The sequence below is a fragment of the Tasmannia lanceolata genome, unplaced genomic scaffold (genome assembly GCF_043159265.1).
Source record: "Tasmannia lanceolata isolate RefF3 unplaced genomic scaffold, GAP_Taslan_0.1 ptg000018l, whole genome shotgun sequence".
NCBI classification, from domain to species: domain Eukaryota; kingdom Viridiplantae; phylum Streptophyta; class Magnoliopsida; order Canellales; family Winteraceae; genus Tasmannia; species Tasmannia lanceolata.
In genome coordinates, this window is record NW_027518695.1 from 11,158,105 (window position 1) to 11,178,741 (window position 20,637).

The 20,637-nt window shown below is 38.2% G+C and overlaps 2 protein-coding genes and 1 pseudogene across 5 annotated transcripts; 1 reads left to right on the plus strand and 2 right to left on the minus strand.

Annotated features, from left to right (window-relative positions):
- Positions 1-2,518, plus strand: LOC143850905 (uncharacterized protein At3g17950-like). Of its 3 annotated transcripts, none has more exons than XM_077360191.1 (3): positions 1-266; positions 478-624; positions 1,715-2,518. In XM_077360191.1, the coding sequence occupies exons 2-3, from the start codon at positions 514-516 to the stop codon at positions 2,225-2,227; spliced, it is 624 nt and encodes a 207-aa protein (XP_077216306.1). In that variant the 5' UTR covers positions 1-266; positions 478-513; the 3' UTR covers positions 2,228-2,518. The 3 variants fall into 3 exon arrangements, with proteins under 3 accessions (XP_077216306.1, XP_077216305.1, XP_077216307.1); XM_077360190.1 differs by having other exon boundaries at positions 2-281; XM_077360192.1 differs by having other exon boundaries at positions 5-126.
- Positions 2,519-7,022: 4,504 nt separating this feature from the next.
- On the minus strand, positions 7,023-10,896 carry LOC143850851 (putative E3 ubiquitin-protein ligase XBAT31). 2 transcript variants are annotated; one of them, XM_077360119.1, is made up of 8 exons: positions 10,588-10,896; positions 10,427-10,486; positions 10,262-10,333; positions 10,034-10,155; positions 9,769-9,909; positions 9,555-9,662; positions 8,314-8,572; positions 7,023-7,670 (listed from the first exon to the last, which is right to left on the minus strand). In XM_077360119.1, exons 1-8 carry the CDS (start codon positions 10,765-10,767, stop codon positions 7,287-7,289), a joined length of 1,326 nt encoding a protein of 441 aa, XP_077216234.1. In that variant the 5' UTR covers positions 10,768-10,896; the 3' UTR covers positions 7,023-7,286. The 2 variants fall into 2 exon arrangements, with proteins under 2 accessions (XP_077216234.1, XP_077216235.1); XM_077360120.1 differs by having other exon boundaries at positions 10,427-10,494; positions 10,538-10,772.
- Positions 10,897-17,789: 6,893 nt separating this feature from the next.
- LOC143850761 (pentatricopeptide repeat-containing protein At1g74630 pseudogene) lies at positions 17,790-20,516 on the minus strand (annotated as a pseudogene).
- Positions 20,517-20,637: the final 121 nt, after the last annotated feature.

Sequence of the window (20,637 nt, forward strand, 5' to 3'; positions counted from 1 at the left end):
AGCTCTGTCATAGAGGAAGCAGTGTATAAATGGAATTGCATTCATTCGTTGGTCCCTGTTTTCTTTCCTTTCTCTTTGCTCGAGGCCTTTTTTTTTACCAAAAAAATCAACTCTCTCTCTTCTAAGGTATCATTTTTCTTCTTCAAAAGCCCATGTACCTTTTGTTCATCTCCTCTGTGGAGGGACTAGAGACTATTCCTTTTTGTAGTTTGGAGTGATTTTACTCATCTCTTGGTCATCAATCTGCCCGAGTGGTACTAGCTAGAGTAATGGCTCAACAGGTTTTTTTTTTTTCTCCTTTTTGGGTTGCTTCCCAATATTTTCTGTACTATTCCCTGAATACCCAACTGGGTCTTTGTACCTATTTTCTCTTCTTCTTTTCAGTAACTGGGTGTCTGGGTTCTTCTTCTTTTTATTAATTTGAGTTTATATGGTGGTCTAGTTTGTTCCTTATTGTTTAATTGATTTTAATGACAGGATGATGGATGGCCCCTTGGCTTGCAGCCCTTGAACATGAGGGTTGGATTGATCAGAAACCGTGACTTTTCTGGGTCCATTTCATTCAGCACTTTAGTCACTGGTTCTCCAAGTTCTTCTGATTCTTCATCAGACTTGGATACAGAGGTTAGAGACCAAAGAAAAAGATCCATCATAATATTGTTTTCCTTCGTTTTTTTTTCTTTTTTTCTTTTTTTTTCTTCAATGCTTGTGTTTGGTTCTAGATATAAATATATGCACATTAGTAGAACAGGAAAACAAATTTGGAAAAGAAAACATGCCAGTTATTTTGTTTGTTTTTTGTCTCATTTTTCTTATCTCAGAAAATAATTTTAGTGATGGAACACCTGACCCAGCTGCATAGGGTCAGGATCTTGTTTTTTTTCTTTTTTTCTTTTTTCATCCAATGAAGTTGGAACTTTTATATTCTCTGTACTAAAACAGTTTACCTCCCTTCACTCTTCTCAGAGTTTGATGATCTCTGTGTTTTTTCCCATGTACTCCATATAGTCCCAAACCCATCAATGACATTGATGGGTCCTTCAGTCCTTGTGCTCCCCACTGCTAGGAAACTCAAACCATAAAAGATAAAAACTAAGGCCCTGTTTGTTTTGGATTTTGAGGATCAATTGTGGGTCCAAAACTGATTATGTGACTCGAAAATACGTTTAATTTTGAGTCCAAATAATTGGTTTTGGACTCACAATCGATTCTCAAAATCCAGAACAAACAGGGTGCAACTAGTATGGATTAATGACCAATGCATACAAGATTGGTTACATAACAAACTTAGGGTGACATAATTTGGGGATGCTATGTTTCATGACTTAATTTTGAGTCCATGATTACGTGAGAGCTTAGGGCTAAGATAGGTTTTGGATGTTCTGCATATTTCAACAATTGCAGTGATGTTTGTCCCATATTTACTATTTTACTGCAATGTGGAACTGAACATTTGTAACTACACTATAGCTTAAGCTAAATGAGTTTGGGATGTTATATATTTTACCATTCAATGTTTGTCCTGTATTACGTAAGTGCTTAGTGCTATGTTTTGGATGTTCTTTAAATTTCAACACCTGGAGTGTTGTTTGTCCCATATTACTATCTGATTGCAATTTAGAGCTAAACATTTGAAAGTAATGAGTTTGGGAAGTTATGTTTCAATACAATTTTTAATGTTTATCTCAATTTACCGTCTGGTAATCCATTGCAGTCTACTGGGTCCTTCTTTCATGAAAAGAGCATCACACTCGGGAATCTTATCGGTGCTTCTAGCATTCTAGAGCTCTCGGGAAGAACGGTCAGAGGAAGAAAAACCGAAATTACAGAAGGGAAGAAAAGCTACAAATCCAAGACATGGTTCTCTCTCTGCACAAAAGCTTGTGGTAACAGTGAGAGTCCCAACAATCCTCCATCCTTGGGCCATTTTCTTGAAGTAGAGAGAAGAGCTGCTAATATTTATAGGAGGAATCAGAATTCGATCGGTGTTGAACTCGATGATTTCATCGGAAGTCAATCAGTCTCTGAACCTAACTCTCTTTTTGTGGATGGCAATATTGCTCCTCCACAAGTTGGAGCTGATGGGTCAGTAGTTTTGGTTAGAGATGTGCAAAATTCTTCCCCATGGTTTGGTTCACAAGTTGAAAGGAGACCCAACAGAGATATAAGTCATCCCAATGGCTATGGAGTTCCAGTACTATTTTCATGTGTGTGTGGACAGTCCTGAAATTGATGGAGGATCATCACACCCTCACAAAATTTGATGCTTTTCTTGAACTTTTCTAGTAGAAGTGAGTGAAAAATCCTTTTCTATAGTTCTAAGTGGATTCCATCTTTCCTTAAAAATCAGTCCAACTGTTTTTTTTTTTAACTACGAAAGGGACTGTGCTCATTTAATTGAAGGCAACCCTACCAAGAAATTCCTTTGGGTTAAGAGAGTTCTGACTTCTGACTTCTGCATTTTAATTCTGTTAGTAGTTCTAGGCTACAATAATAATATAAGGTACCTTCTCATTAAGTTTTAGTGATTAAAAGATTCCTTGTGTTTGTCCTAATTTACCTTCTAAATAGTTTATCTTGTATTAGGCAGTATGGAGTAGTATCTATGGGGAAAGTGTTTCTCCACGGATGTTATCTGCTTGGTCGGCCAGAAACACAGTGGGCCCACATTGTTTGGATGATCCAAAGCATTCATTTGATATGCCCTGACATAGATAGGGTGTGCCCCAAAAAGCAGCTTTATTTGATCATCCCAACCCTTCGATTTGTGGAGGTTAAAAATGGACAGATTTGTGGAGGTTTATACCCGTCCATTTAAACCTCCACAAACCGAAGGGTTGGGATGATTCTATGGAGCTGATTTTTGGGGCATGCCCTATCTATGTCGGGGCCCATCAAATGAATGGTTTGCAACTTTGCATCACCCAAACAATGTAGGCCCTACTATATTTTTGGCCAACTTAGCAAATAAGTTATATGCTCGACTGAGCAGAATCACTTTTATGACATATTATACTATAAAAATTGCATTGGTAGTGAAATTCAACTTCCCTCTTTGGCAATCATGTATGTGTTCAATATGTTCAGCCAATTTTGACCTCAAACACCAAATCGATGGTGCAATAATTTGTAATCGAGGTTTTCGGTGGCCGGTTTAATCACTTGTATAAATCATGCAGTTACAACTTACAAAGACATGGGTTTCTATTCTGAGTATGATTGCAACAGTGGGAGTCTCTGGGTGATATTGCCGGGCTAACATATTCGACCAATGTCCTACGAGGAATCTACTACGATACAGCGGGAGGAAAAAAAAATTTCTTTTCTTTTTATCTGGGATTTACACGTCAGCATTACTCTTTTACCATTAACCCATTTGCTGATATCTAACATCTATCTCTATGAGAAATTGTTTGAGGATAAAATCGTAATCTACATACGAAAAGTACCGACACTGGTACATGTCTATGACAATTACGGAAAAAAAACTACTAAGAAGAGGTAAAGACATATGACTCAAGAACTACTTTATATTACTCATGCAGGACACGTGCAAAATATTGACGGATTCCGGGCACCTAAAGAGGAACAACAATTATGGAAACCTCTATCGATTGGAGGGCTAGGATCAGCCTATATCGATTGGAAGGCTAGGATCAACCGATGGAAATGATTTTTCGGGCACAACCGATTGATATTGTGTTCCATCACATGGACGGTTTGGATCAACCTCTAACCATCTATAGATCGGAGGGTTTGTATCAACCTATGAAAATTAGTTTTGGGGCACAACCTATGTAGGCAGTGGCCCATCTAATGGACGGTTTGGATCATCCTATGGTACGGGCCATACCGTACATTTTAATAAAGTGAGGAGTGAGATCATCAACATATGGTGAGTAGTGCCATTATAAAATATGGTAGTGTAATTTGAAACCATCGTTGTTACTTGGATGTTCCCACGCAGGTCGGGTTCAACCCGAATTTGGGTTGGGTCAGGTTAAGCTTTTTCGCAAATCGGGTTGGGTTGGGTTGGGAAAAATCAACCCGAATTGGAAATCGGGTCAGGTCAAGTTGGGCTGTCGGGAAACCCAACCCGACCCGAAACCCGAATTTGGGCTCCATCTGAAGAAGTTTTGTATATGTGTTTTTCTTTTTCAACATTGAAATAGTCTCCACAGTCCACAATGGACGGTTTGGATAATCCTATGGTGCGGGCCATACCGTACTTTAATAAAGTGAGGAGTGTGATCATCAAAATATAGTAGTGCAGATAACATTTTCCTTTGTTAATTGTTAGTCCCTGTTTGGTTTGGATTTTGAGATCCGATTGTGAGTTAAAAACTGATGATTGGTGACTCACTATTGGTTCTCAAAATCCAAAACAACCCGGCTTGAGTTGAGGTGGTCAACAATTGGTACCATATCAAATCGGGTCAACCCGACCCAACCCGAATTGGAAATCGGGTTGGGTCGGGTTGAAAAATATGTTAGTGATTTTGCATTTTCAAAATTATGTATATTACATGTTTTAGTGTTTTGGAAAATGTTTTATCAAAAGCGTTTGGAAAAAAGAAAATGTTTTCTTGGAAATATTTGCTTTTACAAAAGGATGTAGAATTGTAGTTGAAAAGATAGTCCCGTACCGGATGAGAGAAAAGAAAGAGAATGGCTTATAAAGCACTACATTTTCTAACTCTTGTTGATTGCACATTGGGTTGAACCCATGGTTGGACCCGCGGGACGGTGCAACGCACCGTTCGCACGCGCGCGCGCGGCGTGGGCAATGGGCTATAGGGCGCATAGTGGCGCTTTTTTAGGCGCACTTTGCACTTACGCAACGTCGCGACGAGCGATAGGTGCCCTGTAGAGGTGTTTTTCACACTGAAAAGACACCAGATGGTCTATAAAAATGTGCAAACTTCAGTCATTTCATATAGAAATCGAATTGACAATTTTGACAGACTTTACACTCTCTTCTACACTCCTACAAAAATCCCCAAGTATTTCTACATACTGTTTTTCTTTTGTTTACTGTTCTAGATACTGTTTTTCTGCAGAAACAGAATCTAGAGATTTCTCTAAGGCTTGAAATTTCGGAAGGGCATTTCGGGTTTGATTCCGCTAGTGCTACGCGTCATCAAACATTAGTAGGGCTTCCCTACTAGGCTTCATTGTATCTTAGAGGCAATTCGCGGATCCCCTTTGCACACTACTAGTGGGGGCGAATCTTGTCTTAAGGAAAGTGATATCACGCCTTGAAGCAACAAGTTTCTGTTTTCTATCATCAACAGTACCCTCAACAAAAAAATTTCAACAAAATATGGGTTCCTTGGGTTGGGTCGATGCAGGGGGAGTGATCCCAAAAATAAAATGATCATCGGATCCAGGGATCTCTCATCCTGCTGAATGTATTTATAGATTTTCTTGAGGAATACATAGCGTCCCATAACTCATCTTCGTACATCGCAGAGAATTTTCCCAGAGAGTGGTGTCATGGGTTATGCAGCAATGGGAGGTACAAGCATTGCCACCTTTTAGTTTTAGTGAAAAGCCTTAAATAGGAAGGATGCGGTAGGGATTCCTGAAAGGGCTCTGAATCCCCATTTGAGAGTAATAAAGAACGAAGGGAGAGAAAAAAGTGATTGAGCTGGAGGTTTTATTTGTAGAGAAGGATGGGGTGGGGGTTCCTGAAACATATTACTTTAACACATGTATGTTAATAGGAGGAAAAATTAAATGTAGCAAGTAACCGTGATATAATCGACAAATTAATCAAGCAAGTTCAAGGTGAGTTATATGAGACAATACATGATCAAAAGACTTGTATAAGATTTTTGGATGGTCATAAGAGATTTATTTTTATTTGAGATGATTTGATTAAGAGATATTTGAAATGACATTGACTATTATCCTTAATAAAAGCCTTTGGTAATCTTACATAAACATTATGCACAACTTCACATTTTTATTGATCCGAAAGATTATCCTAATTAAAATGTATGGACACAAGTGATTAAACGCTGTGCTATTTGTCAACTACCTGATGAGCTACCCACACCTGGCTGATTCATTAACTGATGAGATAAATTTATTTTTTCATAATATCCTCAATTTACATGCCATGGAATTGATACACACCTATTTTGAAAAAGGCAAGTAATATATTCATCCCATTCGCCATTTTCTTCGCCGGGCTGCCGGGGAAGAAAATGGGGAGAATAAATTTTTTTCGTTTGGAAAATTATTTTTTATTAAAAAATCATAATTACAAATGTATTTTGAAAATGTGGGTTTCTGCAATTCGTGTCTAGAGATTGTCACATGATGATCACCACCATCATGAATCTCCGATCGAACGGAGGGCTGTGATGGCCACACAATTCAACACGAATGATGTTTAAACCTTTGAATGGCCCACATCCCAAGCATTGCATTGATCGATAAATCTTATCAATCTGATGAGTGGAACTTTTGTGGACCACCCATAATCTAATCTTCGTCGTTAATTAGGATGTTATTTATTAGATTCGTGAAGAAAATCCAAGTGTTTGGCGGTGGCGATCCCGCGATCTATGATCTTCGATGTTATGGCTCATTGATGGTATTGAACAGATTGAACGGTAGAGATGGCATGAATTTTAGCTGCACCAATTGGTCGGTGGCGATGGTATATACACAGAATTATAGTGTATGGTATACAGATTTATAAGTGTATGGATACAAATAGGAACCTTCGTCTGTGGTTTATCTTATTCTTTGGCATGAATTCATTAGATGATGAAATCACAATGTTAGTCGTTTCCCATCCATGTCACAATGTTGACCAAACACAAGGAGCCAATCAATCTCTCTCTCTCTCTCTCTCTCTCTCTCTCTCATGGGCGCCAATCTCTCTCTCTCTCTCTCATGGGACCCATTCACCAACATCAAAGAGAAGAAATGATATTTCAAACTCTTCCACAGCTAGTAGGCAAACATTTTCCTGACTTTTGAAGGAAGAAAACAAAAAAGCTGTTACGTTTTGCAGCAGCCATTGAAGGAAATTCCTTAAAAAGAGAGAATCCTACAAAGTTACATTCAAACCCATACTGCTATAACTGATGTAAACATGATACATACTCCTTTCGGACCCAAACCTTCTAGCTTCATAGCAACCAAATAACCAACCCAAAATGCAAAATAATCCCTCCTTATTCCTTTCCTCCTCTGCCTCTAAGAATGCCAAAACCTACTCACCAATTTGTCTCTATATACCCATTAAGCAACCAATCCAACTGCGCATATCAAGGCTTGTCAATGTGATCATCATTACTGTTGGAAATTCTTCCCGAACCACGTCCGCCCACCTTCCCGAAAGAACCCATTGCAGATAAGCCCTTGAAGCTGCTACTGCCCTCACTGAAATTCCTGGACCTCCTTGATTTCCTTAGTTTTGAGGGGTTGTCCATGTCTATGTCGTCGTTCTTGATCTTGGCAACCACTAATTGAGCTATGTTGCTGCGGCAAAAGGGGCAGACAGGGGCGGATAAGGATGAGGTGGCAGGGTTGGGCTTGTTGTGGCAGCAAAGAGCCAATGTGCAGTGAGCACACATCTGGTGACCACAGTCTTGGACCTCGATTGTACAAACCTGGTCGAAACAAATGGAGCAGAGCTCCGTTTCGCTGGCCTGTCAAATATTTCATCGAAATCATCAAGTTGGACTCTCAATAGTTTACAATTATTTTATTTTTTTGTTGTTTCTTAAGACATCACATTAGAATCCTTTACTACTATATGTTTAAAGTTCTGACTCTCAAAAATGGGTGTCCAAGAATGGGTGAAATATAAGCAAATGAATCTTTGGTCAAATTGAACAGTTAACAGATACTGAAGATATCTTTTTGCCAAAATAAATTAAGGTGCTTTACTTATCAGCATCAAATTATTGGGAATTGAAAAGCTTAGCAAAATAGAGATCGAATTCTTTTCAGCTAGTTCTTACTAAATGTCCAAATTTCTTTCTGCCAAGTCTATCGATGTTCCTTGTCAGAAATGGGTGAAATGTAAGCAACAGAAACATTTGGTCAACTGAACATTTCACAGATTTTGAAGAATTCTTGTACCAAAATACAGGCAGTTATTGGAAAAAAAATGTCCATATATCAGTAAAAATCAAGAGATTTAGTCATTGGTAGTATTTCAGCTATATTGTAAAATTAAAAAGGTTAGGCCTGAACATATACTATCTTATATTGTTCATGTACCATATCGAATTGTCTACAGAATTTACATTTCAAGAAATGAAACTTAATGCAAGAGGGAGAAAGTACCTCATTAGTATCATCATAAAGGCCACCATCAGAATGCGCCGAGGATGGCGATGAAAATGTTGTACCCTTCAAGATGTCTTTCTCCCTTGCCCTGTTAGCCTCCATCAAAGCCGTCTCTAACAGGATCTTTGCCTCTGGGTTAAGTTCGCTGATAAACTTGAGGGGCGACGGCCATACCAGTGGCTCAGCTGATGTAGGATCCAGCAATGCTGCACATGCCCTATGTTTGTGCTTCAGCGCAACCAAGTGTGGTATTCTCCTGCAGGAGCCAGCTAATATTAGAACTCAAAATCTTGGTCACATCCAGATGTGAGTTTCATCAGGAAATTGTTATGTTTTCAGAAAATATTAAATTTAATACAATAGGTCACAGTTAAACAAATCTCATCCTACCAGTACCAATTCAGAATTACTTTATGTAAATATCGCATCATATCAATACTAGTAAACATAACATATAAGTACGGGAAATCTTACTGACTGAATACGATCTTGCAGCCCTTTATGAAATCTAACAGATTATTGGGTAACTAAAAGGACCTATAAATTTAAAGATGGGTAGAGGAAATAGAGAGCCAAACAGGGAGTTACATTTATTCCAAATGCTAATTGCAATCTATTTTGGTTTCTACAATGATGAAAAAGGCCATTAAACTAGAACTAAAAGGAATCATAAACTTAAAGATAAGTACAGAAAAGAAATGAGCAATCAGGGAATTAGGTTTCCTCCCAATGTTTTTTTTTTGAATGGTGATTTCCTCCCAATGTTAATTACAATCTAGTTCAGGTATCGACAATATGATTAATAAGGCACCCAAAGAGTCTTGAATGCTTCTACACAATCTCTTGCCTAACAAAAACTAGATATGAACGCATAATTTTGCAAGTATAAATATAACCAATCCCATCAACAAAAACTAAAACAAAACTATATTAAGCACAGGTGCTTCCTGACTACAGAGATCCCAAGCACACCAATCACTACATCTTAACTTCAAAGAATGAAAAAACCCAATCCAGTATGACTAAGCTTTAGATGATCCAGGAATAGAAACTCCTTCATCTTCTCCATACTCCAATCCATATTAGACCGACATTTGAACATAATTACATAATCATGTAGTAATTGAGATCCAGACAAGTTTGAAACAAAAGTTTGTTTTTTCCTTTTTCAATATGAACTACAAACTAAAGTTCATTCTACTTGACGAACGGCAAAAACAGGGCTTATAGAGGTTTACCCAGAAGGATCTCTTTGAAGTCGATCTGCTCCCCAAGCAAGCAACGCTCGAACACAATCCAAAGACCCCCCACGAGCTGCCAAATGAAGTGGGGTACTCCCTGGGAAGCTGCAATAAAGAATTCTATGAATTCAAAAGATACAAAATCCTCCCTAAATCTAAACTATGCTTCATTGAGTAAAACAGAACTTCTTTCAAGTTCATAACAAATTACCCATATCCGCCCGTAGAAGCACAGACAAGACCTCCATTGTCTAAAAGAATATGAACACATTCAGGCCGTCTCTGCCTCGCCGCTAGGTGCAACGGTGTCGCTCCATTACCATCTCTAATATTCACAAATCTCGCAAATCCCCTGTTTTTTTATCCCAAAAACAAAGAATCAATGACAAACAAATTCATTACAACTAATGATCTCAATCAATTGAGCAATGAATATAATTATCTATTACAAGACAGAGTAAAAACTAAAAACCCACCAAGAATCTGCAACAGGAGTGGAATGGGCAGCAGAGAGAATGGCTTGAAGGCAATCTGAATGGCCGTAATACGCGGCGTAATGCAAGCAAGTTCTTCCATGCAAGGAATCAAACATCAAAATCTAACAAAAACCAAACAAAACCCAGATCAATTACTAAGTCATAGACCAAAAAAATATATAAAAAATCAAGTAAAAGAAAGAAAATTAAAATTGGAATCACACATACATTTGCACCTGCTTGCAGTAGCTTCTTCACACAACTGATCTTCCCATGCATTGCAGCCAACATAAGGGGAGTCTAAACCACCCCCCAAACAAACATAAAATTACCAATCCAATCCCCCATAAAACCAAACCAAAATAAAATGGATCAAAATCATAAATCACTCACCTGTTTACGCCGATTCAAGACATCTGGATGAACAGATCGATCCAAAATCATAGAAAGCACCTGCAAAACAAAAAACCCATCAACCCAAAATCCAAAAAACCAATCACCCAAAAGCCAAAAAAAAAACCCACAAAAACCTACAAAGAAAACAAAAAACCCACCTCGATCTGACCATTAGCAGCAGCAATATGAAGAGCAGAGAGTCTATCATAAGCCGTGGTATGTTGTAAAAGGGTTGGTTCTCTCTCTAAAAGACCTTCAACCGTATCAAAATCTCCCACTTGGGCAGCCAAAAAAAGCCCATTTTCATGGGTCACTCTGCAACTCAATCCCTGACCCATTGGCGCACTTCACCCCAGGCGGCGCACCACTTTATCGTGCGCCACCTTCTCTGCAGGGAGAGACAGAGCGATCGTCAATTGTGTGTGAAGAATAAAATAGGCTTAAAGGAGTTGGGTTTAGACTTTAGAGAGAGAAAGCGATAGACTTTGCTTTGGAGTTTGGAGCGCGTTTTTCTCTCTCTTGCCCGTTTTACTGACCGTAAATAACGGGCAGTAGTCGGATATTTTCAGTCAATTATAGATTCTATTTGTAGAGTTTTTATGCAGTGTGTGAGTCATTATCCAAATCCGACTGTGATCCAGAGTCAGACGTACCTACACATATTCATTGCAGCTTTTTTGGAGAGATCTTGATCGTCCAAAATCTAGAACTTTTGTTCTCGTCCGTCGGATTGACAGCGGTTGATGTGGGACGGAATAATAAGGTACTACGCTGCAGTGAAAGGATACACCCTGCTAATTGTCTAATTACGTAAGTACCCCTGGTCAATGATCCTTTCCTTGGTAACGGCTATTGATATTTGAACTATATGTTTTGATAATTGCAATAACTCAGATTGTCTTAACGATCTGACAGGGTTAACATAAAGACAAGGGGAGTTAGTGCAATTATTAAAACAATGTAGTGCCAATATCAATAGCCATAAGTGCCGAATTTCAGAGACAGAGAGTGGGCGGAGGACTTTTTTGGCATTTCAGTTACTAATTTAAGTATTTAAATTTAATTTGAATGAATACGTTGCATTGGACCGTGATCTGAGGGGTATTTTGAATGAGTAAGTTGCTTTAAAGGAGACAAAATGTCGGTGCCAATATTAATATATGCTTATGTAATGGAGTATGTGAGTGAGGGATGATTAGTATTTTAGACTTGTAATACACAGTAATACCCTACCCAACAAATAGAAAAAGAAAGAAAAGAGTTTCATATGGGTAGTTAGACATTTACCAAAATGAATCCTACAGTTCTTGGGCATTCAATTTAGAGAAAAATTCAATATCTAACTAGATGGGTTAGGAGTGCCTTTCACCATGGCCGCCACACCTTTGAAGCTTGTAATCCGACCAGGCCGTGGTTCTTTCTCGAGCACAATAAAGCTTTGATGAACAGCCCATATTGATTATTTCTGAGAAAATTGTTACTTAAGAACCTTATATTCTAATTTTCATAAGCAAAGTATAGGTGCCTTTCTACAAAGGTGATTGGTTCAACAGTCTGAGAGAAGTTTTCCATTTCTTCTAAGCAAGAATTTCCTTTGAGGTCACCCATCCTAACATTACTTTTGCCCGGACCCAAGATAGGACCAAGTTCCCTAATTCTGGTATGGCTTTTATAATGAAACAATGAAGTGTCTTTTAAGGGATTAACATGAAAAAAATATTTGGGAAGTGATATATTTCTCCCTTTTTCCTGGGACACCCCCTGTATTGTACTTATAACTGTTCATTTTACACTACAAGGGGTGGTCAGGTGAAGAAAAGGAGGCGAATATATCATTTTGCAAGTGCTTTTCATGCTCCCTCACTTCCACCCTCTCAAAATCCATCACTCACAACTGGAGCCACTTATATTCCATGGAATATTTTTTCATGGTTGTCATACACGGTCTAAAAAGTGAAACAAAAGGCCTAAATCCACTGTGAATGTGTTTCAATAGTTTCATAAACTTCCACAACTTCTTAGTAAGTTTCAAAAATATTTTTTGCAGAATCCCATGGTGTAATGGCAATTTCACATTAACGGGTCCAATGATTATGACTGATGATCAACAAATAATAAATGGAGATGATATTTTCATCCCTCTGCAGTACGCATTCACCCCCTTATAACATGAACAGCGGGCAATTTTAATGCTTTTTGACGTCAAAATCACGTTAAAAGGGGGCGAATGTGTACTGCAGAGGGGTGAAAATATCATCGCCCATAATAATTTAATTACAAAGTATACTAAAGCTCTTACCACTTTCTTTTTGGAACATGAGTTTTGATTGCGTGCAAGAGTTAGTAATCACTTATATTAATAAAGTGGAACCCAAGTCATGTCATGTGTTACCCGTTGGAATACAACTTGTTCTAAACATCTCAAGGAGAGACATTTCTAATCGATTCGAGTAGGTACGCAGTCAATCATCTAACTTTTCAAATATATAAGGTGGGTAAGACTTCTTGTATCAAACCATTTGTGATTTGGCTTTCTAAGATATATACCCAGATGGAAATGATATTTACACTCCCGTGTGTCTCCGACTATTGTCTTTATTAAATACTTTTATGATTGGTTATTGATGGATTTTGGGAAACTGTAACAAACTTAAATAGTTATTCGAAATGTAGGACTATCAATGGTCTCAGACGGTTAGATGGACAGGATCTAGACACATTACTAGGATCCATGACACATTTCGGATCCCTATCATAGAGTCCGAAACCATTTCCCTTCGGATCCAAAAAAAAACTAATAGAAATCCTCTTCTCTGGCTTCTCTAACTATTGACCCTAAGTCAGTCTACCACTGTGCTGTGACGGCTGCTCACCCTCACCATTGAGACCTACTAGGACACTCCAATGGACGGTTCGATTTGAAATGGATAGTGACCGAGACATGTGAAGTAGGATCCGAAGAACACTTTGAATCCAATCTGACCATTAAGGGATTTGAATGGATCGATAAGTGGATAAGTTGACACCCCTATCGAAATTTATAAAATTTTAATTGTTCACTATTTTTTTATTCGAGGATAGGGAAGATATTCCACCTGATTAACGATGAACCTTTCCAATTTGTTGAGTCGATTAGGTTAATAAAATATGTATTTTTCTACTAATTTTGCACACGACTATACATGGCTAAACCATGCTTACAAAATAATAATAATAAGCATGGCTAAACCAAACATGTCGACTAATAATAAACAAATACCATGGTGGTCGTGCAGGCACAATATTATATTATAACAAATTAGAAGAGCTGCCTTGTGTTGACCGATGAATATGCTTCAGCTACCATGCATAGTGGCAGTATAGTTAATAGAATTGGTTTTGTTATGAAATAATTTATGTTACATCAAAGACTTCAATTTTTGAGATATATCTTGCTGTGGTATGAAAGGAAGAATTTTTCATTTCCTTCTTAGTGATTGATAGAGAAATTACTTGAAGAGAAGAGATATAGGACAGTTTAACACCAGAGTCCTATTGTCACAATTTACAAGTCTGATGCACTATAACTTGTCATTCTAACACTTCCAAGATAGAGAATTTTTTGAGTAGGTAATCTGGAATTTCTAGTGACTCTAAGAAAATATATAATACATGTCACAGTGCAATTGTTCCTACCTTGGTCAATTTACCAAATAACTTGCAATCTTGCCGAAGAACAAAGAGTTATCGCTCACTGATTTGGTCACTAATCTTATTCAGCAAATTCTGTGCATTCGATGATATCATCCACCCCCAAGGATGATGTCAATTTTCGGTGCCATTTTTCCACGTAATTCTGCTAGACTCAAGTAATTTGTCCTTATTTGCATGATGATCTTCGTTGTGCACTTCTTTGATCACCCAAAAACTTTTTTTTTTATGGGTAAGCTGGGGTTAGGCGGACCCCTACCACTATATTAAAAAGGAAAGATGATACAATGGAAAGACCAAGATCACTGCCCAATCTTTTAGTACAATGCCTAAGAGAATGCGAAGAAGAACTAGGGACAAGATACCCTTGAAGACTAACTCAACAATCGAATGAAAAGAACATACACGAGATCCCTAAGGGCCTGTTCAGTTGCGTGCAGGAAACGGAAAGGAAAAGGAAATGACGTGGCAGAAGGAAACGGAAAGGAAAAGAAACTGCTAAGAAAGCAGTAAGAGTGCGCATTCAGTTGCCAGGAAACGGAAAAGAAACAGTAAAGAAACAACAGGAATGTGCATTCAGTTGACAGGGAAACGAAAAAGAAACATCACAAAATATGTTCTTTACCACATATTAAGCAAGTTATGCCCCCTAAGCCTACCAAATAGTCCACTAATACAAAAAAAATACTCAAATTGAAACCACAGGGGGTCTACTTGTAACTTTTTAAACATTACGGGTTAAGTTGAATGTGTCAGAAACCACAAGGGGGTCTAAGTGTATTTTTCCCTATTTGTTATTATACCCCCTCTATTTTTTTAATTCAAAGTAGTATTTGAAAACTCACAAGCATGGTTGGTGACTTCTTAGTAAAAATATGTGATCTCATTTATGTGCCATGAGCACATTTTACTTTGTTAACAAAGCAAGGAAAATGATCCCATGAGATATTTGATAAAACACAAATTTTGGGTGGGACCACCCACATGATAATTACCATAATAGGCATGGGAGCACCCAATTTAGATCGCATTGAAGACACGAGAGTGGTCCTAGGGGTGCAACTCGAGTCAATGTTTGGCAAATTGGGTTGAGCTTTTACCATAAAATTGGGTCGGGTTCAAGTTGACTCCAATTCATTTTTTAGCAAAAGCTCAACTCAACCTAACCCAAATCACACCCCTAAGTGGACCCCATTATGAGTGCCCTATAAATCTAAAGGTTACCCTTCCAAAAAACCCAGCCGCAAGGGCACCCCGTTAGATCCGGATTAACCGCATTTCAGACTGCATTGAAAATGTAAAATTGAAGAGATGATAAATGCTGTTGGATGATTTGCATCCAATGGGACTCCCTTGTGGTTAGGTTTTCACAATTTCTCACATATATCTATATTAATTAAAATGATGAGGCGGACTGTCCCCATCAAGATCAATGCTAATGGTCCATATTTATGTCTTCGATGGGGACATAATGTGTAATCGTAGCCCTTGATCCTGTTGGGTCTTGTTCCATGCCAAATTGACATCCCATGCCTAACAGGACTTTAATCGATCAAAGGGCTAAGATCATCTGATCAAAGTATTCTCCACAAAATTGTACCATTAGGGGCCCCCAAAATTCCATCACTTTTACAATGGGGCCCAAAAAATTGTCCATTAGGAAAGATCCTAACAAGTTGTAGTCATATATATATATATGGTCTGTGAACTTTAATTTTGTTTTGAAGGTCCACACATTAACCAATTCTTTTCTTCTTCCTTTTTGTTTTTGGATTCTCGAAGGTTTTGTTGGGCAACCATTTTCCGAAAACTGAAAAAACATGTTCCACAAATACCCAATTCTCCAAACCCATCAAAATAGAAAGAAAGAATCAAATTTCCAACTCTTCTTTTTTTCAAAGCTTGGTTGACTTGCTTCACGCAATTCTGATCCCCCCGTTTCTATCCCCTTTATACCATGAGAATCAGAATCGACAGATATCTGATCTGTGGGTTCCATTTTTTGGTTCTGACCATCCATGGTAGCCCCATCATATAAATGCAAAACAAGCTTAGAAATGAAAAGATAAATGGTATTGCTACGTTGAAGATGGGTTTAGGGCTGCTGTGTTGAAGACGAAAATGGGTTTAGGGCTGCTGTGTTGAAGACGAAAGTCGCATGTGGGTTTAGGGCGTAGAAAATGGGTTTAACGCTATTCTCATGACAAAAGTCTCGGAAAATAACCAAAATCCGACTAAATCTCACGGATTCGAAATGGGGGAAATGGCTTTCACAGGTGGGATAAGTCGGATTCCACGTCGGACTTGCGCTTTCCGAGCGCTTTCCTTATCCTACCAACAAAACGGGCATTTTAGCTCATTTCCACGGAAAATACCCTCCTTTTCCGTTTCCTTTCCATTTCCAAGGCGCAACTGAACAGGCCCTAAAGTAGTGCTCCATACTCAGATGGATCCCTAGATCACCCAAAAACTTAAATTGGTATCGTACGGTGTGCGAGCATTCCAAAAGTGAATGTTGATCTCTAAAATTCAATGCGGGGGTAATCAATTTGTCCCCTGTGATTGGATTTCAGGCGATTCAGAAGAGGGGAACTCACTTCTTCATCATGCTCTTAATGCCTTTTAAAGAAACAAAGAACTTTAGGTTACCAAAATCCAAGCCTGAGGAGGTATGGAGGAACACAAATGGCAACAATGAAGCAAACAGCCATTCAGTCAAAAGCAACAGAAACTCACAACAAACACCAGTGCGGTGATAGAGAATCGAAACTAAAAGGAAATAGTCATCAGCGAGGATGATTCTATTTCTTCTAAAATGTACATTAAGAAGGTAAGATAATGTAATTTAAGACATGTCTTGAATTCGTTCTAAGACCTCATCTTCGGATGCACTCATCTCCTTATATAGATTTTCCATGGCAACCGTTCACAACTGCTCATTTTTTGGAGGAAACCTGTCATAACTGTCTTCAACTACCCATTTTGAATTTTAAATTCTATCCGGTTGCTAATAACTATCATTATCCCTATTTTAAAAGAAATGACAGTTGGAGTTGGTAGATAATTGTCCGAATTCCAGTGAACTAATAACCAATGAATGGTTTGGCCTCACAAGATAGATCTTATCTTAATTCCAAAAATGGGCGTAAACAATACTCTACTTCATTCAGTATTTGGGCAATTCATTCAGACATTTATTTTAATGATCACTCGAAAATTATGTCAGTCCTGACTGTAGTTTTTCGGAAAGAAAATTATGGAAACTGCTTTCTAAAGATGTATATATGTTCGAATGTACATACACACATAAACTCAACTCAACTCAACTAAGCCTCTGTCCCAAACTAGTTTGGGTTGACTAAAGAATCCTTTAGTTGGGGTCAGCTAATGTTCGTATTTACATACACACATAAAAAAAAGGGCGGCCCAATGCACAAGGCTCCCACCATTGCGGGGTCTGGGGTGGGCTGGATGTACGCAGCCTTACCCCTGCTTTGCAGAGAGGCTGTTTCTGTGACATAAATAATTTCTTTATTTATGTACATACAAACATAAAGATGTAAAATAATTGCTTTGGGATGTGCTGCCTAAAATATAAAGTGTAGGGATAAGAGACAATGCAAAGTGGCATCGTAGTAAGTATAGAAAAAAGGCACACATAACAAGTAGAGGTAGAAAATAAGTCAATTTAGGATCCAAATGCCAAAGAATTATGTGGTTTTTAAGTGTGTTTTGCCATTGTAAAATATATTAGGAACAAAATTTGAGTGCAACTTACCAACATAAGCTTTCTCACTATTTCAATTCAATCTGGCTGCAACCAGGTTTCTTTGGAACATCCAGACCAATCATCCAGTCTCTCACTCGTTCAACATCTTCCCATCTCTTAGCTTCAGCATAAATGTTTGATAACAGCACATAATCTCCATCTCTAAGAGGCTCTAGTTCACCAATCTTTCTAAAGGCTTCCTCTGCCAATTCCACATTTCCATGGAGCCGACAAGCCCCCAACAATGTCCTCCATAATATACTGTTCGCATCAATTGGCATCGTTTTAATAATCTCATGAGCTTCATCCAGCAAATCCCACCTACTATATAGATCAACCATGCATCCATAGTGCTTTATCTCAGGAGTTATCTTATACTCTCCGACCATTCTGCGAAAGAAATGCTGCCCCTCTTTTACCAAACCCTTGTGACTACAGGCAATAAACACCCCAATAAAAGTAACCCTATCAGGTCTAACCTCATCTTGTTTTTCCTCCATGGATGAAAACAACTCCAGAGCTTCCTCACAGTGCCCGTTAACAGCCAACCCCACAATCATTGAATTCCAGCAACTTACATGTTTTATACTCATCCCATTAAAAACTTCACGGGCGAGCTTCAAGTTACCACACTTCGCATACATATCTAATAGGGCATTGCCCAAAATCCCTTCAATTTTAAACTCATTCCGTCTCAAAAATTCATGAATCTCTTTACCCATGTCCAAAGCACCAATTTCCGCGCAGGCACCCAGAACTGATATGATTGATATCTCAGTTGGACTAACTCCATTAATCTGCATTTGGTGAAAGAGCTTCAATGCATGACTGTAATTTCTACATTGAATGTAACCAGCAATCATGGAATTCCAAGAAACTGCATCTCTTTCAGGCATTTTCTCGAAAACTATCCGTGCAGCTTCAATGTTACCAGACTTGACATGTCTCGTAATCATGTTATTCCAAGAAACCACATTTTTGTCAGGAATTTGTTGGAGTAATGAATTTGAGGAGGTAAGATCATTAGTTCTGTCATAAGCCACAATCATGGTGTTCCATGAAACAACAGTCTTGTTCGACATAAAATCAAATATCTGGCGTGCAAGATCGAGGCTTCCACATTGAGCATACATGAATATAAGGGAATTCTGAATAAAAGTATCACAATCCAAACCCGACTGAATAATCCTTGAATGGAGTTCAGCACCCTTTTTAGCTACAACAAGCCCATGATCTTCTTCCATGGCCCAAACTCTAGCACAGGCCTTGAGAACAAATGGGTATGTAAAATTGTCAGATTTTATGCTTTTAGACTGCATCTTATTGTATAGACGAATAGCTTCTAAAGGGAAAATACTTTGGGAATAAGCTCTGATCATTGTGTTGAATACAAATGAATCTTCCACCTTAGTTTTCATAAAAACTGATCGGGCGTACTCGAGGCTACCCGAAGCAGACAGAGCAGAGAAGCTTATCAGTTTGCACGCTACAGAAGGACGGTCATTAAGGCCTGATTTAGTGATAAGAGCATGAGTTTGTGTCAATTCTTTCATGGTAGAAATTTCTTTGAGGACAAAAAGGACATATTCCTCCATTGAAGAAACCCACTTTGGATTCCATCTCTGACTGAGGAAACCACAAACAGGCATATGATATCACAGTGGTAATCCAACCAGTTATTAGATAGGTGAAGACCCATATGCCTAAACAAGACAGATACCTATATGTAACAACTCCATTTCACCATAACTATTTCTTCATGAAATTCTACTCTCAATAACAGACCTCCAATGCAGTGTTACAAAAAGGCTTGTTAATCACAGTTGGTCAATTTGTAAAGAGTCCCATAAATTAAAACAAGATAAGTGAGTACATATAACTACTCTCTTTCATCACAATATGTCTATGAGGCATTTTTACAAACAGGTATGCCCCTTCCAGTTATTTAATCAGTCAAGAGCCAATTGTATATGGGGCCATGATCCTAAAATTGTAAAGAAACTTGTACCTTTTTACTCTTGGATTTTTAGAATCAATTTTGATTCCAAAACAGATTATTCGACTCAAAATTAAGGCCATGTCTGTTTTCCATTATGAGAATCAATTGTAAGCCCAAAACTGATTATTGAACTCAAAATTAAACGTCAATTTGTGCCCAATATTCAGCTTTCGACTCAAATCCAAAACAAACATGAGCTGGATCAATTTTGAGTCCAATAATCGGTTTTAGAATCAAAATCATTTCTCAAAACTCAAAATGAATAGGAAAGAGAGATGTCTCCCACACTATTAAGAAAATTACATAAGGTGCTTCCTAAGGTAATAGGAAAACTATTCAAATGTGACAATTCAAGTTAGGCCCTTTAGCATGTTGCGACTTGCTTTCTCTTTCGCTACGTGTGGAGGAGACTGAAGACCCATCTTGCAGCGGAGACCCCTTAAAAAGGCCCTTGAGGCAGTGGTAGCTTGGTGCAAATGTCACCAGATTACGTACAGAATGCACAAACTTAGAGACTAGTTTACATTTAACTAGCCACTCTGAAAATTATAATCAAGCTGGAAATTCTTGGTGTGGGCATGAAACATGTAATGAGCACTCATATTATTGCAAGTGTATGAGTATGCTCCTTTAAGATTATGGCAACCGATTGTAAGTCCAAAACCTATTATTGGACTCAAAATTTAACATGATTTTGAATCCAATAATTGGTTTTGGTCTCACCATCAGTTGCCATAATCTAAAACGAAC

Coding starts and splice junctions, on each gene's coding strand:
- LOC143850905 (XM_077360190.1), top strand. Junction 625..1,714: donor CATCAGACTTGGATACAGAG/GTTAGAGACCAA, acceptor AATCCATTGCAG/TCTACTGGGTCCTTCTTTCA.
- LOC143850851 (XM_077360119.1), bottom strand. CDS start 10,767: ATGGGTCAGGGATTGAGTTGCAGAGTGACCCATGAAAATGGGCTTTTT. Junction 10,334..10,426: donor TCTTGAATCGGCGTAAACAG/GTGAGTGATTTA, acceptor GGGGTGGTTTAG/ACTCCCCTTATGTTGGCTGC. Junction 10,156..10,261: donor TACTGCAAGCAGGTGCAAAT/GTATGTGTGATT, acceptor GGTTTTTGTTAG/ATTTTGATGTTTGATTCCTT.